Here is a 21,691-nt window from a genome sequence, read left to right as displayed (position 1 = left end):
CTTCTTCCTTGGTTTTGCCTTGTAACAGATCAGGCTGCAGGAGGTAACACGAGCCCCGAAGGGGCAGATTGGAATCCCTATTACAAGCAAGGACATCCACTGCCTGCATTTCCCCACCCAGGAGCCTGGCAGAGCACTGGAACAGCTCCAGTCCCACGGGCATTCCTGGGTCCTGAGCAGGGCAGGGGCTGACGTGAGAAAAGCTCCAGCGGTGACTCAGGGACAAGCATCTCCTCCACAACTTTGGAAAGAACTGAACACACATTTGGGATTTGTCAGAGCAAACAACTCCATAAATAAGCAGAGGAGTTGCTGCCAGACAGAGGGCGAATTGCCCCCGAGTCTCCAAGAAGCAATGGCCACAGGGTCAGGACAGAAATGGACGAGACAGTGACCTACACAGGAACAAGGACTTGGCAACCAGGTGGATGCTTCATCTGCTTCTTTGGCACCAAGGAAGCTGCCAGGATACTATTACAGCTCTGATCCCAGGCGGTGCCAAGAGCCTACCCCCTTCTACCCTTGGGGCAGACCAGCAGGTAGCTCCTGTCCTGGCTGACGGTATAGTTTGGACTTTAAGCTCCATTTATAGCTCTCCCTGCTTCCACTGAGCAGTATTTTTGTTCAGATATGCACATGAAGCAAGTGGAAGGGCGGTGCAGAAGGACTGCACACCACACATGACCCCCAGAAATCAAACATGAGCTAATCTTGGGTCTCCTGTCGCCGTTATATTTAGCCAGGTCACTAGTGACCCCTCAACCCACCCTTTGTGCTTCAGAGCACAGGCATCAGGTTCCCCTGCCACTCATCTGCCTGCACTGAGACCACAGACACAGCATGAACCCAGCAACATCATGACTTGCAAAGCTGCTGAGCACACAGATGCTCTGGGCTTTGATTTGAGATGGAAATTCAGCATGCAGTACCTCCCAGAACTCTAAACATGTACTAAAGGATGGGGGACTCAGTGATAAAGCAGTCCAACAGCATCACAGTCCAGGCTGCACCACTTGAGTCAGCATCACACAGCTGTGCAGAACTCAGGAAACAGAGAGAAAACGTAAACCATTATTGATACACATCAGAAAAAGCGAGAGCACACAGTGACAGTGCTGCTGCTTCGAGGGGTAAGAGAGGCATTTCTGTGATTACTAAAGAGACATGGGAGGTTGGAACAACATGCATCAACAAATCCAGCTTGCGAGTCTAACAAGAGGGGTGCTTTCCCTCTTCCCTGCCCTGCATTAAAGCTTTCAAAGCAAAGTAGTAACAGGAGGAGGCAGGCAGCCAAAGCATCACCACACCGACCCACTAACACAAACAGGGGTATGACAGCTCACACCAAAGAGCACGGAGGGCTCCTGCCAACTCCCTTGAGCAGAAAGGCAAGAGCATTTGTTTTCATATAAATTTGTTAATTTATTAAGCAGGATTAACAATCAACTGTCCAGAATCCAAACAAACAATTTATCAGCAACATTTTTTTGAGAAAAGTTACCCAAAGCTTGGTTCTAACAGCAACATTCTTAAATGTAATGATTTATCATTTTCTTTATATAAGTAAGAAATTCACCCTCTCCTCTCTATGTGTAGATATGCACCACGTATTTCAGTGATGAGTACTTCACTGAGAAGACAAATATGAAAACCTAGAAAGAATGGAAACGTTCCCAGCACTCAGGTGCTGCTAGCTGAGAGCGAGGCAGATGCTATATGTGACCACCACAGCCCTCTGCCAAAGGCAACTTTTTGGTGTATTATCTTTGGAGCACGCATCTTTGTAGCCATCTAAATCATGCCACACATCACACTCTCTGCTCAGGTGCATCACGATGCTCTCTGAAATTGGAAAATTATGGTCTGTTCTCTGGATGCATGGCTCTATTGCATATTAGTAAAGAATACTTTAATGTAAAATGGCTTAGGAATTTTGGTGAATATTTCCTGTAAATTCTCCACCAAAATGAAGATCTGACTTCTAGCCAGTGCTGTGGTTAAGTGAGAGAAGCAATTCAGATAGAACCTGAGACAGTATTTGATATTGGGCCCAAGCTTATTCATTTACTCATTGAGTTTTAATAGTGCCTAAAGATTACGTCAAGTCAGAAAGAGCACAGAATGGCTAAAGCAGGCATTCAAGCACAAGTTTTCTAAGGTTCTAAACAAAGATACAGGAAGAGCAAAATCTAATTCACAGGAATTCCCCAGGGTGAGTACAAAACTGGGAAAAATCCCAGAAGGCAGATTTTGGCCCAAAATGGAAAAAGTGTTCCAACTTCCTATGCACGTATGAGCACAGCTGGAGCACAAGGTGTGCGCTTCTGTGGCAGTGATACCGTAAGGCCTGAGACACAGAACTCCTTGGCTGAGGGAGGATGCCAAAAAGGCTTTCTTAAAAAACAACAACAACAACAAAAAGAAAACAAAACAGAAAACCTTCAAACTTGTGCACCAGTTCCCAGCTTGTTCTTGTCCTATTCTTGTTAGCACAAGCCTAACCACAGGTAAACCTCGCTGTAGCCAAACTCCCTATCTGCATGAATGGGAAGAAATCCTCTGCTTCCAAAGTGCTCACATGCTTCCTCTGTGGCACACCTTTTCCCAGAAAAGGCAAAGATTAATCCTGGCCACCGTCAAAGGCAGGAGTGGTTATTCCTGTACTGCAGAAAAGGGTTAAGGCATGGCAGGGGACCTCCTTCTGCTCTCATTTACTGGGCAGAAGCAGCAGATGAAGGGAGGAGTTTGAGTCTGCTTGCTCAACGGCAAGAGGAAGCTGGATGTCCATTTGGGAGACAGTTCATGGAGGTGATATGGGTGTGTATGATAGGAGCCTGATTGTGCTTAGTGCTGTAAGGGGTGGCTGGGTGCCAATAATGGAGACTGACCCCGGCACCTCCTCCTGCTGCTCCCCAGCAGAGCAGAGCCAAGCACACACAAGGAAGGGGCCAGTGCTCCACGCTGGCTCTCAGGATGCATCACGAGGTGGCAGGCACCATCCCATAGGCTTCATACAGCGTATTAAGAAGCTCCTGCTTTTCTTTCTCAGGTAAGAAGCTGGACTGAGCTGCATTGATGTTCTGGAAAGGCAGATGGAGAACAGAAGGGAGATGTTAAGACACACCAGAGATGTGGCTGTACATATCCTAATATCTCCAACCAGGCTGAGGGAAGGTGAAGTTTCTACTCCAAAATACATTTCCACAGACTCATTTCCCAGGGCAGCTGCTCTGTCTCTCCCACTAGCAGCAATCCCAAGAGGAATGCAGCTGGCACAAGGAGGGGGTCTTTAAATACTCTGGAGTTGGTAGGAATGGGTCTAAAGAGCGTTTCCTACACTACGGCTTCTCTTTGTACCAGCCCAGCTGGTGGTGGCAGCTTGATGCATGCTGTGTGACAGCCTGGCTGCACAATGTCACCTGCTGGCCGGCCTCATGCAGGGATGTGTCTTTTGTTTGGCTTCTGCAAGGGCAGGAAAGGACAGCTGGCATCCAGGAACCTCAGCTCAAGCTGCCCTTCAGTGCACCTGGATTTCCTGCTTCCAAGCAAATATCCTTGCAGACAAGGAGGTGGGAGTCATGAGCATAGCTCCCTTTGATGTGCAGATAATACAGACTCCCATCACCTACCTGTCTTTCTACTTGGGTAAGTAATTGGAAAAAATCAATGAAAAAAGCCAGTTTTCTGTCTATAAGACACAAGTGACTGCACACCAAACCAGGAGTCATTTTGTTTTCAGTTTAGTTTGCAAGTGTAAAAACTGTAAGCACTTTTGTAGATGCTGAATCTTAGTAACTTTTGGAGCAGGCTTTGAAATAACCTCCCTACAATTCCAAACTGATATAAAAAAGGTCCCTTCCTTCCTACTGCTCAGACCTGCTTGGTAGACCTTCCTGGACTATTTCCACCAAACACAGCCCAAGGCAACACCCATGCGATGCCTCCAGCTTCCATGCTGCATGAAGCCCTGCAGGATTTTATTTCCATTGAAAACTCTTGGTTTATGAAGAAAAAAAAAAAAGCTGATGTCTCTGGGCTTCACCAGGACTCCTGCAGAGCATCAGCCAAGGTCAACTCACCACTCTCTTGAAATCCTCCTCAGTGAAGTCCATGTACTCCTTCACTATGCTGTAATCCTTGTCAATGGTGGAATTGAAGATGAGGGGGTCATCGGTGTTGATAGAATAATTAGCTTGATCCTTCTTAAACCTGTAAGGGAATTGGTTCCGGACAGCAGGTAAGAGCCTCGCTGCAGTACAGCAGTTCCAAGCAGTCACAACAGGGTGGGGACTTTAAGATTACGCATTATTTGTAAGCCTTACTGTACTACTGGGTGTTTCCTGAAGTCCGGAAGACATGCTCCAGTCAGATAGCTGGACCAGGGGCAGACCTGGTTGTGGGAGTTAAACACAATAAAACAGGATCAGCCTTGCAGACCTGAACCACAACTGCACGGGCAGATAGCTGCGTGCAGGCAAAGCAGCGCAGGGCCTTGCCCAGGCACTCCCACCTCCCACTCTGCAGTGCTGAGGCCTCACCTCAAAGTGCGTTTTGGTTCTCAGCAGCTCCCTGTACAGCTCGGGGTCCTCCAGCACGTGGTAGCCGTGGCCGATGCGCTCAGCCTTCAGGAGGTGCACAGCCTGGGGAACAGGGAGAGCAGCTGCAGCCCATGAGCACAGCAACGCCGACATGGAAACCACTTGGGCTTCCACCCCGCACCCCTCGTACCTCCTTGACCATGGCAGCCGGCCCGGCTTCCCCAGCGTGGACGGTGCGATGGATGCCGCATCGCTCTGCTTCCTGCAAGGCGAGGGAGGCAACAACGCCTGGGTCTGACCCTGAGGGAAGGCCCCATCTGCACAGCCCCCAGCCCACAAAGGACGAGTTGGGTAACCACAGACTCACAGAATGTCAGTGGTAACACCACCAGCAGCAGGATTTCCCAGCCCATGGGCACTTAAAGCTTCGGGGCAGGAGCAGGCAGTGATGGCAGCCCAGCTGTTTCACTGAGCTCCAGCCCCACGTCTGCTGAGAGCCACTGGGATATAAACATGGGAACAGTGCCACTATTTAACAAAATATTTTTAAGAGCTGCAATTAATTTTTAAGCTCTCCCAGTTGTTTGTGGTCTGAATAAAGTGCTGCATGTCCTCTAGCCAGGAATAACCCTGTGGGTGTTTTCTTATCGTTGTTTTAAAGAAGCTTATTCAACAAACCTCATAAGCCTCCTTATGATCAGAAGTCGTCTTCAGCAGCTCATCCCCAGCCAGATCTATGGCCACCACAGAGTTGTTTTGATACTTCTTGCACAGCTCCACCACCTCTGGAGACCAACCTGGAAAAGACAGTACCAGTATTCAGGAGAAAGTTTTTGTATGAATCACACCTTGAGCGTTTTCTAACCATGGGACATGTGGTGTCATGGGATAGTTCAGGTTGGGGTGCACCTCTGCACAGCAGCAATCCTGCCCCGCTGCACAGCATCACCAGCTCCTCCAGACATGATGATGGAAAGCAGCTGCAAAGCCTCCTGGCAAACCAACCTTTGGCAGTTTTATCTTTTTGGTATGAGTGGGAAACAGAGCAACAAATGGCCAACATCTACTCGAGAGTTATCTCTGACCAGGACACAGCATAATCTCTTGAAAAGGAAATGCATCTATTAGCTGATACTGCACCTGCCCTTAACAAGAGGGCCAAGAAACAAGAGATAAACTCCAGTGTTAATTATTAACAGGCACCTGCTGTGTACCTACAGTCCTGAAGTCACATGAACACATAAGAAACTGGTGCAAATTCATCATCTTTTATCACTAGTTTCAAACTTATCAGGTTAGAACCATTATTTTATTAACAACTTCAATATACACTATCTCTAGCTGATATTTTTGTCTCTCCTAACAATTCCTAAGTTCCAAGGTGGCTTCAAAGGAAAAACTTTGTACACTGACACCACCTTTTCAGGTAGCACATGCACTAAAGTCCAGACTCAGTTGTTTCCAAGAGGAACACTTGCTGCTGTGCAAACTCATGATGCACGTGCTGCCTGCACCCTGCAGTGCTGCAGCTGCAGACACTTTGGACACAGCTTACAGCTTCCTGTTTCAGCAGCCTTTCTTCCTAGAACTCAGAAGCCCAACGGTCAAGGTTATAATTTTTGCTTTGGGTTCACCGAGCAAATAGAAAAAAGCCACCCTCAAATCTTCCCTTTTCCAGGAATTTAATTTTTCATATTTTCAGGCACAAATTAGCCATATTTTTGTTAGCAAAAATGTTCATCCTATTAAACCTGATAAAAAATGTTGTTAGGATCTGAAGACATTCATAGCAAAGTTTCAGTGTCAGACAGCTATGGCCATGCAACTTGCTGCACTTCTCCTGAGGTGAAGACGTTCATGGAACTCAGCAGGCCAACAAAACTCTGCTACTGGATAAGTTTAGAACTGCCAATTTTGGGATAAACCCTTGGTATTTGGAGCTGAGGTCTGTTCTACGTGTCGTTCCATTTAAAACCAGCAGCAAGTTAGCGGCCAGCAGGGCCCCTGCTGTTGGCTTTGGCTGTGCTGCCCTAGGAGAGCTCTGATCCTTGGGCAGGGAGCAGGGTGCAGGAATCACAGCTCCTCCAGGAGACTTCAGCTAGCTCTCCTGATCTGTTCCATTTTCACAACCAGCAGAGCCTTTATAGGAGCAGAGGGCCCTGACAGAGGGAAAATAGCTCATTCTCAGCATGTGAAGTCCCACATCACACCTAGGGCCACGTTTCTGCAGGGGCCTGAACCCAGGGAATGTCTGCCGCGCCACGCATCAGGGAAGGGGAGCAGAGCAGCGGGTGAGCTGCAATACATTACTTGGCATATGGCGCATGCAGCATAGAATAGACCTGGCTTTGATGTGGAAATCCCTTTCTCCATCCTGCAGTCCCTGATTTACGAGGTTAACAACTTCCTCCGGAGTGAGGTCTCCCCTGTGGGGAAGAAGAGATGGTGAGAGCTGGGGAGTGCTGTGGGTGGGCAGGAGCTGCAGGGACCCACAGTGAGCAGAGATTTCATGAAGGCAAGGCTTCCCAGATCCTGCTCGTAGCAACATCCCCAAGAGCACAAACCAGATCCCCCAAGCAAACAAGCACATTTACACCCACACCACACCCTCATTTAAAAGATGTCAGACATAAGACCATGCAGACACATCTAGTACAATTAGCAAAGTGACAAGAAACAGGATTGTCAATCCCACTGGGGCACTTTTGCAGCAGTAGGTGCCCTAATATCCCTGTACAACAGGCCTGGGGGGTTCCTCCTACCCACTGAGACGTATTTTGGCCAGTGATCTGTACAGGGTAAAGCCAGACTTCAGTCAGCACCTGTTCCAGCAACAGCCACTGCAACATGTTCCGCAAAGGGCCACCAAGCCCTGGTGTCATTAGACACGTATTAGAGCACAGGTGACACTGAGACAAGGGATGAGGAAATCACCAGCCTCCCGCAATGCTGACTGCTGCCTCTCCCAGTTCCACTTTGCAAGCAGGCAGCCCCTTCATGAGCCCTGCTTCCCCTCACGTGGAGAACAGCTTCAGCCAAAAGCTCAAGCACAGCTGCTTCACACATGCAGAACTAAGTGCCTGCAGCAAGGCACACTCAAACATGACAGCACGCCGAGGTATGAGAAGAGGAAAAACACCATGAATGGGGCTAGGAGAAGGAGTGCCAGAGCCGGTTGCACTGGAGGAACGGGAGGACTTGGATGACAGATGCACTGCCCAACCCGCATGGGTGCTGGCTCCTTGGTGCTGGGAGCTGAGCTGTGCCAGCCGGGGAGCACAGTGGGAGCATTTACAATTAAAAATGCAATTACATTAAAAGTCATGATGAAATCTTACTAATTAACTTGCTGCAGCAGGTTCTGAAAAAAAAAATAATCATTAGTCTTCGCATCCCGCTGAGTTGCAACACTTTGCCTAAGGAGAAAGGAGGATGGGGTAGGCAAGGTGAGCTGTCTGCAGCCAAACACTCCCGTCTGGGCTCCAGCCCCGTGGGATGGGATGGGATGGGATGGGATGGGATAGAGGAGTCACTCACTCGGCCTGTCCCCAGGGGATGGGATCCACGCGGCAGTTGGCCAGCAGGTGAGGGCTGTACCGCACCTCCACATAGATGACGCCTTCCTTTGCCTTCGCCTCCACCAGCTCATATGCGATCCTCCGCACTGCTTCGCGGTCCCCCCTGCAGGGACAGCAATGGGATCCATCATCCCTGCCATCACGAGGGAACCCAGAGGGATCCCACCGAGGTGGGTACTCACGCAATGGCGGGCATGTAGTGATTAAATTTCTCCAGAAATAGTTTAAGTGATAGCGGTACGTCATAGCTGACATGCTTTAGGAGGTCATCGACGGTGCTGCCGGGGAGAGGAATCCCTCTTTTCCTGGAAATGAAGCCACATTTTACTGATGGGGAGGGTTATCACATTTTCAATCAGCCTATTCTGTACAGCAAGCATGTCTCAAGCTGGCAGAGCCAGCTGCTGTTTCTTCCCAGAAGAGATATGACACACACTGTCCTTCCAGAGCAGATGTGGCCTTAGACCTCTGAATGGAGCACGGCAACCCAAGACATGAGAAAACACAGGCACTTGGAGTTACAAGCCCACAGCAACCCTGTGGAAGCAGAGCCAGGGCACAGCACAGGCTTCAGCGTGAGCTCAACTGAAGGAGCTTGGGATTATTTTTTGGCACCTCCCAGTCCCAGAGGCAGAATTGCCAAAATTCCTTAGAAAAGTCATTTCTCACAGAGGCTCCAGAGCCTGAGCAATCAGGGAGGATCACAGGCTTGGGATCACACCAAACACACAGGCTCTGCTGTGAGTGAGCCCATTCCCCAGCCCCATATTACAGCATCCATTAGGACACCCCACGCAGGAGCACGGGGCAGCCTCGGCAGCTCTCACTCCCCAGCTCCCCTAAGCAGACAAGGTGCCCATGCCTGTCCTCCTCCAGCACCACAGAGGGACAGGTCCCCACGTGCCAGCCAAGAGCCGGGGACACCGCACGCCTCCAGGCAGGCTTCCTCATCCACGCACTGTCACCTACCCACAAATGCCAGCCTAAGTCAGGAATAATAACCAGACATTTGTATTTAATCCTCTTTCCTTCCCAGCGCTGTCAGGATGAATTACAGCTGACCGACAGACGTTTCTCTGCTAATAGAGATAAGGCAGCGGTGACAGCTCTAGCGGCCCGCTGCCAGCAGCCACCCCACAGGAAAGCAGCCCCACCAACACCGCTGCAGGGCCGAGCACATGCTGCTCACTTCCCCACTGAGGCAGGAAACCAGCCCCACGCTCAGCCTTCAGATACAATCGGCACAGATTAAGTTGCTGGCACTCAGCGGGGACGGGACGCTCGTCGCCGCCAAGGCATCGGCTTTCCTCCCCACAGTGCCCTTTCCACATTGCTGGCAGCTCTGGCTCAGCTCTCCCCTGCCTGCCCTGGGAGTGCTCCCTGCACAGCCCTGAGCAAAGCTCTCCCACTCCAGCGATGGCACTTGGGGACACTCCGTAGCACAAAGCTGCTGGCGCCGGCCCTCTGGCTTTGGAATCAATGTTAAGCCAAATTTCCAAAAACCGACTTCCTCCCCAGATTAATGGAGCTGTGCTTAAGAGCTGCTTCCTGAAATCTTTCAGCTTGACACATCCTTGATCTATGATTATCTGCTCATGTTCGTTCACGCTGTCAATGATCAGAGCTGGAGTAAGTCGCCAGCTCCTTCTGCCTACAGCTGCAGAGCCAGCTCCTCATCCCAATTATTCAAAGCTCACCAGCTTCCCAAAGCCAAACCATCACCTAGAGCCTTCCTCCCCCAGATACTCACTTGCCAAAGTGTAAGATTGTTTCTGGTTGAATGGCTCCATCCAGATGGAGGTGAAGTTCCACCTGCAGTAACACAAAGAGACATCAGGGAGGTACTCTTGGAGCTGCAGCAAAGCCTTAAGATGGGCATGCAGTGCTAACACGGGTATGGATGCTGCTAATACAGGGACCAAATCACAAAAACCAAATGCAAAACCATTTGAAGAACATCACTGTTAAGAATTTCAGTTTTGATAGCCAAAGTATTGTCCAAGTATTTTCTTATTCCTGTGCACACCCAGATATAATATATTTGGCACTCATCAACTTTAAATTAAGCAACAGTTCTTTAGAAATGTGTTGTGTTTATCAGTAATATAAAGTGTTTTTTCAGGACCTGCCTTATCTGTACTTAGCTGTGTGGCTTGGAAGGTTGAAAAAACAACCCTCAAACAAGCATCAGTCAACCCAATAAAAGAGTCATAACCCAAGAACTTGGACTCTGCTTCCAATAATCTGCTCCAGATATGATCTTAATTATTATTTGGCGTTATCAAAGCATTTTAGGCTTTGTAAAGCTACACATGTAGAGTCCCTAAGCAGAAGGTGCTGTACATAGAAGTACAAGAGCTGCCCCACAGCGCTCGCAAGCTGACTTCAAAATAAGATGATTCATTTAGACTCAAGAGAAATGGGACAGTAACTCAGGTCCATGTGAAATCCTGTTTTGGAAGAAGAGTCACAGAGAAGGGAAAACGAGCTTTTCCAAATAGGCAGCTGGAGCTTTGGAGAAACACAACAAATGCAATTTGGAAGTTGAGCTGGGAAGGAAAATTTTAGCTGTAAAATGGTTCAGTTAGATCATGGTGTTTCTAGAACTGTTTGTTTTTAAGCAACAGAATAGCCATATAATAAATATTTGTGTACCAAAGGAAGACTCTGAAGCACAAAGCAGCTGTTGGGAAGGAAAGCCTCCAGACCAGTTTTGCTTGCTCCAGGTCTTTCCAATGTGGATGAAGTGAGACACCAAAACACCCAGGGAGAGACTGTTTCCCCTATGCCAGCCAGGTGTGGGGCACAAACATCTGGTAAACATCTGCTTAACCAGTGGGAGGTGATCCTGCACTGCAGCCAGCCAGGGGTCACAACCCCACCAACAAAGATATAGCTGTTACCTCTCCTACCCTTCAGAATGACCTGAGCCCTACCGAGATGGAGATTTCCAAAGGGCACAATCTGATCTTTCCCCCTGCGCTGAGTTTCACAATGCTGTTTGCAAGAACTAATCCTGAGAAGCAGTAGATAAAGGAATGCATGATGGACACGATCTGCATCACCAGATGTGGACAGCTGGCACGTTTTCCACTCCTGAGCTCTGACTGCAATTTCAACATCATGGAGCTCCATTCCTTGAGGTTTTTAATAGCCCCTGTGACCTCCTGGTGGAGTTACAGCCTGGGACTTGCTCACTCTCACAGGAAACCCAGCAAGCTGAACCTACCCCACACATCCCTCAGATGCTCCCTGCCATTCCAACACCACGCTTCCATTCAAGTGAAAGCACACTCAGCACTTGCATGCAATCCACCTCCTGCTGCTGATACAGGCAGCTCAGAAAGCAGCAGTGCTCCTCTCCAGCACCAGCACGAGGCTTCTCACATGCATCTCAGCTGCCTGCTTCACCAACCCTGCAGTTTCCAGGTCTGTAGGAGGCTGCAGAGCTCCACTGCAGCTCCTTTCTTCTGTGTTTGTTTTGGGCAAACAAAGCCTAAGGCTTTTCCAGATAGAAGTGGGTAATGTGACCTTGCTTTAAGTCAAGGAAAGTACCCAGATAAAGATGAAAGAGTTTGCACGAGGTTGCAGGAGACGCTGCCCAAGCAAGCGGCAGCCCTGACAGAGAGGCACACGTGTGTGGATCCCATCTCACAGTGAATCCCAGCTTTGTTTGGAAGGACCTGGACTTACAGACCAACCATGCTCAGCCCAGGACTACAGCAACTCAATAACCCCCAAGTTTGGCAACAGAGAGACCCACAGACATGAGATGCCCCAATCCACGGATGCCCTCAGAATAGAGGCTGTCAGAGCACTGTTTCCTGTTTCTATGCAAAAATAAGAAAAAAATTAGATCAACAACAGCACGTAATGCGCTAGAGCAGAGGTCAGCAACACGGTTCAGCTTTAAGCTAAACAAAGAGAAGTGTTAAGGGCTCTGGCTTGGCCTCTCCCTTTGAAAACATTGCAGTATTTTCTTTGAAACTTGTGAGATTCAAAAATAAACTCCAATGCAAACTGCAAACAAATCCGTTCCAAGACTGATTATTTTCACTTTAGTGATGAGAGGAGGAAGAGGCTCACGAGTCACGTCAGTGCTTTTGGCTGCAGACACACAACAGTGCCTAGCAGGCCGTGACAGATCTGCTGGCTGCTCTGCACGGCTGCTATGTGGCATAAAGGCACTGTCCACACGAGTGCACTTGAGGGAGCTTACATATGAGGAGTCACATATGAGGTGATCCACCAAGGGGTCAGCAACAGCAGTTCAGTGCTGGAGCTGCACAGCCCTGAGGCTACAGCAAAACCACAAACCTTACCTTTCCTTTGACCATTTCTAGCAGATATTTATAGATTATTAAGCACAAGTTGCAACGTTTTAAAACCTCAACAATGACTGCCCAAGGTTATTTATCAACACATTAAAAGGTGATAATCTGAAGTTCGCTTTATTGATTTCATTAACTGCACAAGCATAGCCACAGTTGTTCAAAGCATAAAGCAGAAAAATGCTGAGATCATCATTCCTCAGGAGATAAGGTGAATGCCAACCTCTGCAAAAAGGACAGGCAGTGCTTCCCCAGCACTGGATTTATGACAGTGGGCTGCCATGAGCTGAGCCATGCGTGTCACTATGTGGCCACACAGGAGCACCAGCTGAGGCTGCTCCAAGGGATGAGGCAGAAGGGATGCAGCTTTGTCCTCACACCCCATGAAACCCACAGGTGCTGTTGGCAGACAGATCTGCCAAGATGTTGGTCTGAGACTCTAAATGAGAAACGCAGTGGACTTAGACCCAGGTGATAGGCTGCAAGAAATACCCATGCTTCCCATTCCATGCAAGCTGCTCTTTATGGCCCGCAGCAAGCAAGGGGCAAAGCTCAGCCCCACAGTGACCAGCAGTCAGCACAGCCCTGAGAAGCACGTGGCCTGGCTCAAAGCTGCTCTGGGTGCCAGAAACGTCCCTAAAACACAAAAGTGACAGTTCCAATAGCATAGAATCCTGAGGGATGAACAGAGCAGGGCCCATTGACTGCCTTTAGACCTCACATGAGCAGGTTGGCGGGGGTGAAAAGGACTTCCTGACTCATGAAATCCCCCTGACAGCCACACAACAAAGCTGATTCGCGTGCACACACGGCGCAGGGCCTCTCTGCTCCCTCTCTTCTGCATCCCACACATGGAGCAAGCAGGGAGAAACACAACTGAAAGGAGAACTTAACTTGCTTCTTTCAGCCAAAACTGTGAAACCACTGGGGTGAACTAACAGCGTCTGCCCTTAGTGGAGCTGATGAAACGCCAACACCTCCTAGAACAGGAGCAGCCTTAACGAGGCTTTAGCCACTACCAGCTGTCAGCATTCCTGACAGCCCATGAGCAGAGTTCCCTGCAGAGAAAGCACCCGGCAGGCGGTTACTGCTGAGCACACCTGCCTTATCTTCTTCCCTCTCACCTCCAACAGGTATGTTACTCAATGAGCCCATTTGCAATGCATTTACACAGCAAACGGGGAGAACAAAACAGCCGAGCCTTCGATCCCAGTCACTAAGACACGGTCTCAAGTAAAAAGACATATTTGAGAGAGAAAAGAAGGAAATACGAGCAGAGATGCCGCAGAGGCCTCCCACCTCCCGGGCCGTACCCCTACCGCGCTGCCAGCACGTCGCCGCCCGGAGGAGCGGCTCTGCAGGGGAACGGCGGGGCAGCCAAGGTCGCGCCTTGAGGTGCTCCGGGGCCGGCTGACCCCGCACGGCACAGCGCCCGTCTCCCAGCGCGACCCACGGCACACAAAGCCGGCGGACGCGCGGCACAGCCCGGCACCGCCTCACCTTGGGCTTCCCGAAGACTCGCGCTCCCCGCTCCATTCCGCTCCTGCAGCCCCTACCGCTCCTGCAGCCGCCGCTCGCCTCCACGCTACGCCGCTCCGCCCGCCGTCCCGCCCCGCCCACAGGGACGGTGCAGCCGGGGGCCGCTTCGTTACTTTCAGCCGCGCTTCGCGCTTTGCCTCCTGCCTTCCCCTCCCCGAGGTGATGCACGTGGTACTCGAGGCACACGGAGGAGAAATCCCCGCTCCCCCCACCCTCCAGCATCGCAGGGACGTACGGTAGAATGGTTTGGGTCGGGAGGCCGAGCTGGCAGCCACCGCAGCACCCCTTGGCTGCAGCCACTGAGCTAACAGCACATCTGCGAGGCGGCACCGCTCCCTGCTGTGATGTGCCCTGGTCCCAGTGCAGCCATGGTGATGCAGGGTCTCCTAAATCAAGTGCTACGGATCCACTCTGCAAACCCCCCCAGGTGTCCCCAGACTTCAAACAAAATCTCTGTATCAGTGTAAAACACCCCTATTGCCTGCACTGGTGTGTAAGCAGAGAGAGCACCTGGGGCTGCAGGTGTAAGTGCTACCACAAGTGGATCAAAACAGAGTTCTCTCTTGTTGCCCAACTGTGTTTGCACTAGAGTCAGTGTTTGGGGAAAGGCAGAGCTCAGCGCTGCTCTGACTGCCTGCAACAGCCTGATCCAGCTGGAAGCCTTCAGACACAGCTGGGATGTGCAAGCTGGCAGCAGGGGTGAAATGGCACTGTCTGACTGAGCTCCAATGGACAACTTCACCTCTATAATACTGTTGGTTTTTTGCTGTTGTTGTTTTGTGTTTTTAAATAGCTATCTGGAAGCATCTAGTGTGTTTGGAGCATTGCATGCTCAGAGGTCTGACTTCTGTTCCAAAAGCGTCTGCAGCACAGATGGTCCCCAAGCAAAGCACAGTGCTCTCTCATGGTCTCCTGGAGGCACAACCTTGCTCACTGTCATCACAGCCTCTGCTGAGGGTAAGACAAATTACAAGGCAGAAGAGGCCAGGAGAAAAGCTATTAGCCAAGGTCAAGGAGGTGAACAGAGCTAAAGCAGGGAGTGCTGCAGGAGGTGTGGGTTTCATCCTGCTGACTAATGCCTGCCTCTGCTGACTCAGCTCTTTCCAGGAGAGCCACGAGCAGCTGCTGTCAGCAGCACCCAGCTGTGTTAGAGCCCTCCAAACGAGGCATGAGCTGAGTGACTGACTTCACTCTGACCCCCTTTATCCATCCTCACTGCTGCTTAGCCAGACAAATCTGTATAATTGATACGAAATAAATGTTTCCCTATTGATGTCCTCATAGCAGTTTCCCACTCGGGAAATGGGAGGGACACAGACAGGGCCTGTTAGATCCCCACCAATGACTGCTCGGGGCCTCAAGCCTCATTAGCTCTGCCATACGGCAACATACAGTCTTAGATTTTCCAAAACAAACAAACCCTCCCCCCCCCCCCCACATTTTCACACCTGTGTGAATAATAAGCATCACACTGCAGCCCATTGCAAGCAGACAAAGGAGGAAAAGTGTTTAAGTTGTATCAGTAAAAGACTACCAATGCTGATTCAGGAAAACCCCTGCCCCAGCGTGAACCCACTCCAGCCCCTGTGCTGGAATCCCTTCTTTGTTTCCCAATAGCAGCTCTGGGGTGCAGATGATGCTGTCCTGGGGCAGGTTGCAGCTTCCCATAGCAGACACAGGGGAGACATGCATGCTCAGCTGAGTGACAGCAAGGCCAGCGCAGCACAGGGCACGCAATCATGTCCTGGGCTGCAGCTGCCTGCAGAGCCGCGTGGGCTGCTGCAAGCTCATCCCCTAATGGGATTAAGGACGGTAAAACCAAGCCAGCTTATACTGAGCATCAGGCCACCCCGAGGTACTGTGACCTGCTCTGGGCATCTGGAGTAATGCAAAGAAGAGGTAGAGAAGCAGAGCCAATGCTTTGTGCTGGAGAGAAGAGCAGCAGTTTGGGACTGGGACTGGCAGTGCTTCAACCCTAGAAACGCCTCCAGGACCCACCCCGTCGGCACTGAGCCCCTGGCAGAGCAGAGCCCCTTCCCACCCGCAGCTTTGGGATGACCAGAGGTCACTGTGCACCAGGGCCAGAAATCTCGTGTGGGTGCTGTGCTGCCTCCTGCAAGTGGAGCAGAACCCCCTGTGGTGCCCGATTCAGACACACACCGCTCCTCCCTCCTTGCCCCGACTGTCACAAGGGAAGCAGGACGCGGCCAGGAGCGCACACAAGGCCGGCACCTCCCGCAGCACAGCTCTGCTCGGGCCGGAAGAGACCCGCACGTGTCGCTCCGAGCTGCCCTCCCAGCCCCGGTAATTGGATTGCAGCGCTCGGCCGGACGCTGCCCCGGGCCGCCGGAGGGCAGAATTAACCCGAGCACGGCTCCTCTCGGGAAGGCTGCAAGGTCAGCGCCGCGCATCTCCGTCCTCGCTGCAACAGCCAAAAAAAGATAAAAACGAAATTAAAAAAAAACAACCCGCTCTTGCTGAATGCAACCTTCCCAGAGCCGCTTCGCCTGGGACCGAGCGGAGCACAGCGGCCGAACATTGCCCTCCTCTGACGCTCCTCAGTACCGCAGCTCAGCAGGACGCAGTCCCAGCACGGATCCCTGACCCGCAGGTTGCCGCTGCCCTTCCAACCCCTCCCCACGTGCCCAGGGAGAGCTGACCCCATCCCCCCCTTGCACACACACACACACACACCCGGGTCAGCTTTGGGCTTTTGCACGGGCTGTAACAGACCTCTCAGTCCTACATCGCAGCGTTATTTGGGACGGGGCTGATGCCTCCTGCCCTGCCAGGCGCTGCCTCGGGGATCCTGCAGCACCAGAACGGGTGAGAACTGTTGTACCTGAACCACACCACATCGGGGGTAGTGCTGCCTTATCCCATTAGCGCAGGCTCCAACCCAGCCCTCTGCCTCAGGCACAGCAGTGCCAGAGCTGAAGGGGCTCCCAGTTCCTTCCAGCACACCTGTGGACCAGCACTGCCCTATACCTCAATCTCAGTTCACACAGCTGCCTCCATGCCCCAACCCAGAGATGGCAGCTGGATTCAAGCAAGATCATAAAGCTGTACTGCTGCAATAGGTCCCTCTTTGCACCAGGAGCTCAGCCTGCAGGGCCATAGTGAGGGGCAGGATGGTACCATACCTGGAAGGTAGCAGACAGCATCCAGGTCAAGGTCCCCCTAGCCAGGTATGGCCTAGTTGGAGCCCTGCACTCCCCAGTGCAGCCCAAAAGGTGCCTGAGCCTCTGGGCTGTGCTTAAATAGAGCTCCTGGGCCAGGTGTGTGGGCACACAGGTGGGGCTGGTAATTAGCATCCTCTGAGCTCTGACGCAGCACTGCGTCCTTCTGAGCAAACCTGGGGTTCCATTGACTCCTCCACCACCCTGATGCAGTGCCCCGCTGCTGTCAGCCCTGGCAGCCAGCTGGGTTGGGTGTCCATGGGGCTGGGGGTCCCTAGCCAATGTGCTCTGCTGTGCCAGGAGCTTCCCCAGAGGACGTTGGAGATGTGGAGATCATCTCTTCTACCCTAGGGACTATTGCACAGTGAAGGAGAAATAGCAGGAATGGAGAGAAAGGCAGAAGGGTGAAGGGGAGAAGCAGGAGTGAAGCAGCCAGGTGTTCTCATCGCCCCATACCAGCTCAAGATGGGAACAGTGCTGGGGGGCACTGGGGGCTGCCTGGCTGCTGCCCCACACAGACGGACATGGCCTCCTGCCGCAGCAAGGAATGTCTGAGAGAAACCAATCCTTGCTGTGTGGAGCTGGAAACTGCTGGAGACGCTTTAATCCGCCTAATCCAGGGCTCTGGCCCAATTAATATTCTATAGGATCTCCTGGAGCTCTTGTTTTGTTCTGTTCTTGGCTCGAAGGGCTGCCCAAGAAATTGAAAACAGATTATTGGGAAGAAAACAGCTTCAATTTGTAGACAGCTGTCTCTACCAAAGCTGGCTTCGATTCCAGCCATTCCCCAGGCGTGATGCAAGCCTGGCTAGAAGAAGTTTTCTCCCCAGTGGCAGCAGAAGGGCTTTTCTTAGGAGAAAAGACGAACGCCCGGCAGCGTGCTGGGCGAGCGGGGCAGGCAGACGAGGCGCGCGGCTGCAGCTCAGGGCAGCGCGCTGTGTCCCCGCGGCTCGGCTCCGAACCCCCGGCACCGCGCTGCGTCCCCGGGCCCGGCGCTGCCGCCAGGGGGAGGCAGAGGCCGCGCGGTGCGGGGTCAGCGCTGCGATCTGAGGGGTCCCGGGTCGGGCTGCGGCCGTGCGGAGGCTGGGGCTGAGGCTCCTCCAGAAGTTAGCACCGTGGGAGGGTGCAGGTCGGCACCAGGCGGGACAGGATCCTGTTCCTCCGCGAGCTCGGGGCTTGAGCAGACCCCAGAAGTATGGCCAGAGCCCTGCATGAGACCCCAGGAAAGCATCTGCTGGGGGAAGGATGTTTGGGAAAGCTGCTTGGTGGGGGACAGCTGGCAAAACCACACTGTGTCAGGTTAAAGTGTGGGTCTGCGGGAGAACTGGCTCTGTGACACGAAAGTGGCCCAGACTGTGACTCATAATAGCCCAGTGGTATTTTAAACACTGTATTTCCAGCTGACTCAGGGCTCTGGGAAGAACAAAGTGAGGTCAGACTGGTGGGCTGTCACTGTACGGCAATGCCAGCCTTTGCAGTATGGCAGTTTCAGGCTCTGCCATATGGTGATGTCAGCTTCTGCTGTATGGTGATGTTGGCCTCTGCTTTATGGCAATGCCAACCTCTGCCAGCACAGTGCCAGCAATGCTCCCACCCACTGCCCATCTGCCTCACGCCCACCCCGATGACATTTGGGAAAGGAGTGAGGAGGGCAGAGGAATGCACACAGGGCTGACACATTCATTCATCCCCCGCTCCTGGCTGCGGTGCATTCCAGGCAGCCCTCCTACAACACCACATTTTCTTCACCAGTCCATCCCTGCACATGCTCATTTATCCGCTGCCAGGCCTCTCCCAAGGCACCTGGAGCAGCACCTGCCATAAACCAGGCAGAGCTCCCGCCAGGACACGCACACCTCGTTCTGCCATGCTGAAAAATGAGCACACAGCTTCTCATCTCAGCACCTGCAGCAGCAGGAACCGGCTCCCATGGCTGTTCCTTGAGCTCAGGGTGTCCCAGCGCAGCCCAAGTGAGCTTAGACCCATTGGGCTGTGAGCATTTGGTGGTGCTGAACGTGGCTGCCTGCTTCGGCTTTGCATGCTGCTGAGATTGTCTCTGCTGAGTTTATTTTCACACAGCTCCTCAGAACGCAGAAAGTGAGAGCTCAAAGCAAACAGGAAAAAGGCAGGTTCTCTGGGCTGCTATTTTTAACCACTGCAAACAGCATCAGTGTCATTATATTTAGAAAAAAAATGCAGAGCGTTTCCTGCCTCCCCCCTCAATACCTTCAGCTATTTCCTTGCAGATGTTGCCAGGAGCAGCATGCAGACGGGCCGTGCTCCGGGACAGGAGGGCTGTAGCTGGGGAATGCGGCTCAGAGCAGGTGCCCCTGGCTCTTGAGGATGAGAGGGCAGTGAGGGCTTGGCCAGGTCCAAGTGCCGCCACATGAGCTGCAGCACCTCAACGGTGCCCCAAGGGTGAGCACCATGAAGACGCAGCATCACTGTCACCTCCTCCTGCCATGTGATGGGGCCGGCAGATGACACCAGGAGGTCTCAGCTCTGGGTGGGCACAGGCAGGTGGCTCAGGGCCTGCACTTGCCGCTCGGAGGAGCTTCCCCTTGGCTTTGGCTGTGCTCGGCTCCTCGCCGTGTGCTCAAGGACTGCAGTTGGTGAAGCGTTTGTGTTTCATTCCCAGCATTTGTGTTTCGCTCTGGGTGGCAGCAGCGTGGCAGACCGCAGCTCAGCAGGGCCACGTGCAGCATTGCTGGGAAAGAGGCTCTCCTAACCCCAACCACACTGTGCTGGTTGTGCTTTCCAGCAAAACCCCAGCATGGGGAGAACGGGATTTCTCCATGTGGATAGGGAAGCTCTGTGCCCAAGGGAGGCGACAGAGAAAATGTTGGAAATGTGGTACAGATGGCACGAGCTGCAGCCAAAATCAGCTTAAACAGCCTGCAGCCGGGTGGTGGGTGATGGCAAGAGTACACAACACTGCTCTCGGTGGTATCCGTGGAGGTGTCCCTCTCTGGGCTCAGTAAGAGCAGTTGTGTGCCCCCGCTGTGTTGGGCTGTGCTTTTCTTCTTGGACCCTGGCTCCCAAGAACTGCTTTCTGAGATGCTTCTCTGGGGCTCTGGTTGCTTGAAACAGAAGCAGAGGCCCTGGCCAGGAGCAGGGTGTGCAGAGCTGTGAGTCTGGCTGCTGTCACCAACCCTGCAAGACGCATGCAGACCCAGTGGCCAAACACTCCCTTTCTGCACACCCTCCCCAAAGACCCTCTCACCCAGGACACTGTGCCCAGCTGTACTGGATGCCCACCCAAAGCCCGTCCTACAAGGGCTGCTGTGGCTCTCATGCTGTGATCAGAACATGCGTTCCATCCAGCCCAGCTGCTGCGTGCTCTTAATGAACACTGAGACCCACGTGGGATGACCTCCTCTCCTACCTCACAGGGGATGCTCGCTGGGGGCCGTGGGTTTGCAGCCTCCCCAGCAGGTCCCTGCCCCACAGGCAGCCTGACAGCAGCAGCCCGGAGCCAAACATCTTTTATAAATCACGGCGCATAGCTCGCATTCTCGACTGGTTTATGAGTGTTTCATCTCCTCGTATTGATCAGGGCTGGAGCCGAAGTAATTACGTTCATCAGAAATAATTTCCCCTGATTTTGAGTCATATTTGAGCGGGTGCCCACCTCCCCCGCTCACCCCTTTCGGCACAGCAGCTCTCTGCTCCCTGGTACATACTTTCCAGGCGACATCGCTGCTTTCATAACCATGTTGAGACCTGGTGGCTTGTTTTTCTCAGCTGGATCCCACACACACACTAAAGGTCTCAGCTGTGCCGTTATGGACTTGGCTGGGGACGTGGTCAGGAGGAGCTGATTGATGGGAAGCGCACGCCTGGGAAGTCCAGCACTGGGAAGAGGGAGCTGGGAGCTGGGACCCTCTGCAGCACACCCCACCTAGACAAGGACTGGAGAACAAAGCTTATTTCAGCCTTAAACCACAAGAAAAACAGGGATAGACAAAAAGAATGAGCAATGTCATCAGGAAACACGAGTTAGCCCCATGGAAAATACCGAGGGTCTGGACCCATGAGGTCAGGGTCTGGGTTTATATCTTGTCTGGGAGACAAAACTTCCAGTGAGATTGTAAAAGAAGCTCATGTTTGGAGATGCTTTATACCAAAAATAATCTCTCCGAGGCTCACAGCACTCGATACATGATGATTCCTGACACTGTTTTCCAAATAATAATGGGAAGATTCATCTGCCTGAGGCTTCCAGGCTTCATCTTACAAAATTCTTATTCTTTGGGTTATCTGAATGTTTAACTTATGGGGACAGTTATGGATGGTTCTCGTCTGGGCTTCAGCACAGAGTGACTCTGAATTGCTGCCCAGGTTTTGCGATACCTATTAAGAAGCAGCGCTGGCCCTTCACAACACAGCTGGATGTTGTAGTGATAAGTCCCTCAAGTCTGAATTATGACATTCTCCATTATTTTGGCTAACAGAGCCCTTTCTCAGTCGCCACAGCCTATTAACTCCTCAGTGCAAACTCAGCTCCTTCCTCTCCGCAGGCGCAG

The 21,691-nt window shown here is 52.1% G+C and overlaps 1 protein-coding gene across 1 annotated transcript; it reads right to left on the bottom strand.

The window, feature by feature from the left end:
- Positions 1-1,397: 1,397 nt before the first annotated feature.
- ADA (adenosine deaminase) lies at positions 1,398-14,099 on the bottom strand. The gene is made up of 11 exons (XM_085241361.1): positions 13,948-14,099; positions 9,867-9,928; positions 8,299-8,421; positions 8,076-8,219; positions 6,849-6,964; positions 5,217-5,335; positions 4,729-4,800; positions 4,539-4,640; positions 4,323-4,390; positions 4,080-4,209; positions 1,398-3,080 (listed from the first exon to the last, which is right to left on the bottom strand). Exons 1-11 carry the CDS (start codon positions 13,981-13,983, stop codon positions 2,979-2,981), a joined length of 1,074 nt encoding a protein of 357 aa, XP_085097487.1. The 5' UTR covers positions 13,984-14,099; the 3' UTR covers positions 1,398-2,978.
- Positions 14,100-21,691: the final 7,592 nt, after the last annotated feature.

Source organism: Meleagris gallopavo, chromosome 22 (genome assembly GCF_905368555.1).
Source record: "Meleagris gallopavo chromosome 22, MGAL_WU_HG_1.1, whole genome shotgun sequence".
Classification (NCBI taxonomy): Eukaryota; Metazoa; Chordata; class Aves; order Galliformes; family Phasianidae; genus Meleagris; species Meleagris gallopavo.
The sequence above is the reverse complement of the archived record's forward strand: the minus strand, read 5'-3'. Positions and strand labels throughout refer to the sequence as shown.

Excerpts from the sequence above, each read along its gene's own strand:
- ADA (XM_085241361.1), bottom strand. The coding sequence starts at position 13,983 with ATGGAGCGGGGAGCGCGAGTCTTCGGGAAGCCCAAG. Across the intron at positions 6,965-8,075 it reads ATCCCCTGGGGACAGGCCGA|GGGAGACCTCACTCCGGAGG; the intron begins GTGAGTGACTCC and ends TCTTCCCCACAG. Across the intron at positions 4,210-4,322 it reads AGGAAACACCCAGTAGTACA|GTTTAAGAAGGATCAAGCTA; the intron begins GTAAGGCTTACA and ends ATTCCCTTACAG.